This window comes from Scomber scombrus, chromosome 22 (genome assembly GCF_963691925.1).
Source record: "Scomber scombrus chromosome 22, fScoSco1.1, whole genome shotgun sequence".
Classification (NCBI taxonomy): domain Eukaryota; kingdom Metazoa; phylum Chordata; class Actinopteri; order Scombriformes; family Scombridae; genus Scomber; species Scomber scombrus.
The window spans coordinates 5,260,555-5,266,554 of NC_084991.1; the positions used below are offsets into that span (position 1 = coordinate 5,260,555).

The 6,000-nt window shown below is 41.6% G+C and overlaps 1 protein-coding gene across 1 annotated transcript in view; it reads left to right on the forward strand.

Annotated features, from left to right (window-relative positions):
* zdhhc17 (zinc finger DHHC-type palmitoyltransferase 17) overlaps positions 1–6,000 on the forward strand; it is a 33,171-nt gene extending 27,171 nt beyond the window's left edge. The window contains exons 11-17 of the mRNA XM_062443995.1: positions 1,190–1,314; positions 2,050–2,112; positions 2,220–2,313; positions 3,808–3,891; positions 3,997–4,154; positions 4,322–4,416; positions 5,384–6,000. Coding sequence (XP_062299979.1) covers positions 1,190–1,314; positions 2,050–2,112; positions 2,220–2,313; positions 3,808–3,891; positions 3,997–4,154; positions 4,322–4,416; positions 5,384–5,522 — 758 coding nt within the window. The 3' untranslated portion in view covers positions 5,523–6,000. The remainder of the gene's footprint in view (positions 1–1,189; positions 1,315–2,049; positions 2,113–2,219; positions 2,314–3,807; positions 3,892–3,996; positions 4,155–4,321; positions 4,417–5,383) is intronic.

The window sequence follows — 6,000 nt, forward strand, 5'->3', positions numbered from 1 at the left end:
CATTGTGAAAACCTGGGACAGAGCTAGCTTTTAGCTATTTGCCAAAGAATATTGTCCATACATGTTTAAAGCAACTTTTGCAACATTTGAAAGCGTTGTGGTCTGCTAGCTTCCATTCTTGATTTTTCTTTGAAGTTATTAACCCTTTATTGACGAGGTAGCATAGCCAGTTTTGCTAGTGTTTGTTAATAGGGCTGAGAATGACTACCTCATGTGTAGGTGTTTGTTAAACCGTCATTTAATGGCTACAACTGATACTTGTGACTTTGTAACATGCTGTAGTCTTATGATACAGACACTGTGAGGACTTAAATTTACAAAAAAACATTCTTAAGTTGTGTTTTCAGATGCTGATCCAGTGTCATTATACTGTCATCGTTTCATATTCACACCTACACGTTACTCCAAAAGTGTCAGTCATACATTAGCACTAATGTGTTGAGGCTTTAAGTTTGGGCCTCTCTGTGTCACTTGGCTGCTTTCCTGTGGGATTTTGCTGACTCATGCACACCTGCATGACTGACTCTGCTACTAATCAGTTACATTCTTCACTTGAACCAGCCCACAGCTGTCACAGCACTCACTCTTATCTCTCCAAGCTTTTGCACAAGAGTCATACAGCTTATTTGTTTATTCAGTCAGGAATAGCATGTCTTTGTCATGTGATGAAATAGAATAACATACTTAGAGTGGTGGTCTGTGGGTGTAGATGTGACCTCCCCTGCTCTCTGGATTACATCTTTATCTCTATGTGCTTGAAGATTCTCTCCTCACATTTTCATACAAATCACTTATACTTTTCCTTTTGTACTGAGGCCAATATGAGGTTTTTCTAACATGATTTTTCTGTAGATTTATGAACATTATTTCTGCCCTCTACTCTTACCACAGCTACTCTATCTTTTCTTTGTGACTCTCCTCTTTGAAAGCAGGAATGGTTTATGGTCTCCCATTAATAGATTTATGAAAGGTAGTCAGTACAAGCTGTTGTGACAGACTTGAGTGAGTTGAGATGAGACAAAGCTGCTGTCTGCTTCCCAGGAGTCAGTCATTTCTGTCTGTTCGTGGAGTCACAATGAAGACCAACACTGATTCAAGAGTCACATCATTGTTTTAAATGAACAGGAAGGTGTTTTATTGTTTCGAGAAAGGTATGACAGGTGTTTTTCCTTCCTTAACCTCGCTGCACATCTCCCTTTCGCCACTGTCCACGTGCCCTTCCTGTTAAACACCCTGGCTCTGTTCTACAACTTCGGCAAATCCTGGAAGTCCGATCCAGGAATCATCAAAGCCTCAGAGGAGCAGAAGAAAAAGGTAAAGTTGCTGGAAATCAAGATTCGTCATGTACATGTTTCGGGAAAAAGAATACAATCCCTGAGCAGATTTTTCACATATAGTATCCTGCTCCCATTCAGTAAGAAGCACCGTAGATTATGACTCCTCCTGGCCAGCCGCCCGGGGTCGTGGACAGTCTATCGTCCTCCACGGACTCTCCGTCCCCTCATTATCACAGTCTAATGGGGTGGGGGACAACAGGGGCTCCGCTTCTCACCAGGCCCCTAGATTCCCCTTCCATCCTGCCTTTTGGCAATGAGCTAAATTTATCCGGCATTGTTAGGTCTCAGCACAGTGAAGGCTAGTCGGCAACGTCAGATCAAAAGGCTTCAAAGCTTTCCCTTTCCCTGCAGAGGATCCCCTTCCACCTCCCGCTTTTCCTGTGAGGTGACCGTAGATAAACTGTAAAAACAAGAAAGAGAAACATTTATTTGTGCAAATCAGATTAAAACCAAAACCTTGAGTGAGAGAGCGTTTAGCCTTCAAAACAGAAACAAACTGACTGAATTAAAAAAAGCAAATCCCACAGTATTAGCCTGCAGTGCAATCATTCAGCTGGAAATCAACAGCCTGTCAGTGGGCCTTTTGTTGCAGTGCCAGATAGACCTTGGCAAGATTCATTTCTCACTCACTCATTCTTTTCTTCTTCTTTTTTTTGTCATTTATTTTGTGTGGGTTTTTTTTCACAATCCTGTTTTTGTTTCTTGTTTCCAGACAATTGTGGAGCTGGCAGAGACAGGCAGCCTGGACCTGAGCATATTCTGTAGCACCTGCTTGGTAAATTCAGACTAGTTGATACACACAGTCAAAGAAAAGAGGATAATAGAAACAATAAGAAAACATTTTATTTAAAACTTTTAAACATTGTACTTGTTTCTTCACAGATACGGAAGCCCATCAGGTCCAAACACTGTGCCGTGTGCAACCGCTGCATCGCCAAGTTCGACCACCACTGTCCCTGGGTGGGGAACTGTGTCGGTATGTCAATAACAAGACACACACACTCGACCAAGCAGCTGCTCATAGTTTTCATCCCCAGAGTTGTTTTGTTTTATTAAATACCACTTTTTATTTTGTTGCTTGCACACTGCAGAAGATCAAGTATTAAACCATGTTATTACCCCTTAGTAAAATTTTAGAGAACATGCATTTAATTTAATACATCACTGATAAAATTTCATGATCTAAAGTAAGTAGTCAGTATAAAATAGACAAAATTTGTAACATGAAAAGTTTATATGAGACAAACAAGTCAGAAAAATGAGTCAAGATGGCAAATAATGACAGAAACTGAATTATAACGGAAACACAACACAGCCGAAAAGGCTTTAATGACAAGCTGCAGGAAATGAAGAGAGAGAATTGTGTTGTGGCGGGGGAAGTGTGTGTGTGTGTGTGTGTGTGTGTGTGTGTGTGTGTGTGTGTGTGTGTGTGTGTGTGTGTGTGTGTGTGTGTGTGTGTGTGTGTGTGTGTGTGTGTGTGTGTGTGTGTGTGTGTGTGTGGGCGTCTGTGAAGCAGGGTGCAGACAGTGTGGGGGGGAGGAGTGTAAGGGGCTCGCAGCACTTCCATTTTTAAAAGCAGGTGGTCAGGATGAAGCTTTAAAAGTGAGGGAACTGACTGAATAAACAACATGTCTCTACTCCAGCCTGTTGGGACCATGTTGGGGGGGCAGGGAGGGTGAGCTCTGGTCCAAGAGAAGAGATTACTAGTGTAATGTGGTCTTTAATTCAACTCCAGGTGGTTCTAAATATATATAAATAGAATAAAGAGTTGAAAGTGCTTTTCTGTCCCTGTGATGCCAGCATTTCTCCTCTGGTATCTCCACTTCTGTTAAGCTGCTTAATTTGCATATATCTGTATGACTTTGTTTTTGACAAGTAACTCTGTTGCTCAATACTTTTATTTAGTCATGTCCATGTATCATACTGTAAGTCAATATGTTGATGATGATTATGTTATTGTACGATAAGTCGATAACTTAATTATTGTGACAGGTCTATGTACATCAGATGAAAACATCATGTAAAGTTCCTTTAATTAATAAGCCTTCATGAAACAAACAGAAAAGTAATATTTCCTACATATTTTCCATGTTTGAGCTTTGACCGTTGCTCACAAATAGTGTTGTATCGTCTGCAAACAATTTGATCAAAAGAACAAATCTTTTTGTTGAACGAACCAAACTGAATCACCTGAAATGATCCATCATTCCTCGGTTCCCCTGGCATTATTATGCTATTTTATTATTATTATAACAGTGGTTTAAAAGGATCTTCAAATGCTTATTGCAACTATTTCTGAGACAATATATCGTCCAACAAAAGTAGTTACCGTGGCAAGTCTATAAACATGCCAACTCAGCCATCCCACTGTTTTCTCTCCTCTAAACTTTCCTGTGAATGAACTTGAGCCACAGCAGGCAAGGAAAAAGACAAAAAAAGTGACATGAAAATGTTTGTTTCTCCTCTACAGGAAGCGGGAACCACCGCTACTTCATGGGATACCTGTTCTTCTTGCTCTGTATGATCTGCTGGATGATCTACGGCTGCATCGCCTGTGAGTTATTTTATTTATCCCCCCCCCTCTTCTTTTTTTTTTACCACAGTTCAATCTTTCCATTCTTTCACTAACTTCTTTACTTCCCTCTTTTTCTCCCCCCAGACTGGAGAATCCACTGCGCCACCAGTTACGCCAAGGATGGTTTCTGGCTCTACCTGACCCAAATCGCCTCCTGCTCCCCCTGGATGTTCTGGATGTTCCTCAACAGCATCTTCCACTTCATGTGGGTGGCAGTGCTCATCATGTGTCAGCTCTACCAGGTCTGCCTCTACTCTTTAATCCACCAGTTTTAAAGACCTTAAACCAATCAAAACAAGAAGCTCAGTATTTAGAAGTAGGATGTATAGCTGAGATATTAGCATACTCCTGTTTTAATACCACTAGCTGTATGTCTGTTAGCTGACCTCTTTGCTTTGATGTCTGGTAGATCGCCGCTCTAGGAATCACCACCAATGAGAGGATGAACGCTCGGAGATACAAGCACTTTAAAGTCACAGCCACGTCCATCGAAAGCCCCTTCAAGTAAGTCACGTGTTGATCCCTGTCTTGTTTGACTGAATCTCATCATCAAGGGTCCAAATTAGGGGAAAACATACTATATGGTGTCACTCACCTTCTCAGCCAGGTGGGTTTTGGTTTACTCTTTATTTCTGGAAAATTCCACCAAATTCCAGCGAATACGTACTTGGAAAACTCTGAACATTCCCATCAGCCTCAGCTGTGCTTTGTGTTTAGTGCTAATTAGCAAATGTTACACAGTGAGCATGGCAAACATTATACCTGCTATACATCAACAACCAGAAAATAAATTCCATTTCCCTCAGATGTATCTAACCTGAGCAGATTAAACTATCAGAGATCTGTGAGTACATTTTGGATCAATAGACCCTCGTTATTGGCTTATTTTTAACTGTGACTACATTAAGTGCACATTACTCTTAATTTAAAGATGTAGTCATTCATTCAGAAGCATTGGCAAGCAAAATAAGTAATTTAGGTGTGTCAATTATTACAACTGTGTGAGGTTAGACATTTTTTTAATAAAGTGGTCCTTAAATCTGGGCCAGGCAATACTTACATCAAAAATCACTACATTCATATGATTGAATACCTCTGTCAATATTAAGACAGTTTCTTTGGAGGTCAAGTTGGCATTTATCATGTATGTCACTCAGCTACAGTATTCTCTGTAATACAGAAATATGTTTAAATGGATATAAAAACTTTCTAGCACTGTTGGACTATGGGTGACTGATGCCCTTCATGTCTCGTGCGCTCTCTTGATTTAAATTCAAAAACCTTTATTGGCATGAACATAAACATGTTGTTACCAAAGCAGTTTACAGAAGATTCAATTTGACATATTAAATACTCAGGTGACAGATATGCAGGTTCTATATTATATTAATGCTTTAATAGCTGTACAGTACAATACAATTTTTACTATGTAAAACACACTCTCTCTCTCTCTCTCTCTCTCACCCTTCAGCCAAGGCTGCATCCGAAACCTCATAGATTTCTTCGAGATCCGCTGCTGCGGTCTGATCCGGCCCGTCGCGGTGGACTGGACCACGCAGTACACAATAGACTACGACCAGACGTCTGGCTCGGGCTACCAGCTGGTGTAGAGGAGGAGGAAGAGGAGGACGACGAAGAAGAAGAAGAAAGGGGAGCGGGGAGCGGGGAGCAGTGAGGGGAGGGGGGGTGAGGTGGAGTCGAGCGTCGCCAGGAAGAAAAGGGAGTTTAGAAGGATTTCCCTCCCCGCCCCCTCACAGCGTTCATATCGGAGCGATGCTGTTCTTCGGGAGCGCCTGCTTTGGTTGTTTTTTTTCCTTTTTTTTTGGACCATCTCTCCCTCACCGATCAAAAGACTTCAGAAAAATGTAAAAAAAATTGTATAAAAACATCAGCCAGGACTAGCATGCTGTTACGGGGCAACACCACACCTACATCCTCCTTCCCCTCCTCCCCCACTGCCTCCTCCCTCCATCTTCATTACTATTACTACTACTACTTACAACATCAGACTTCATTACTGTACCCTCACAGCTATCCACCCCCCTCCACCTCGTTCTCCTCTCCCGAGCTATTTGGACGGTGCATTGC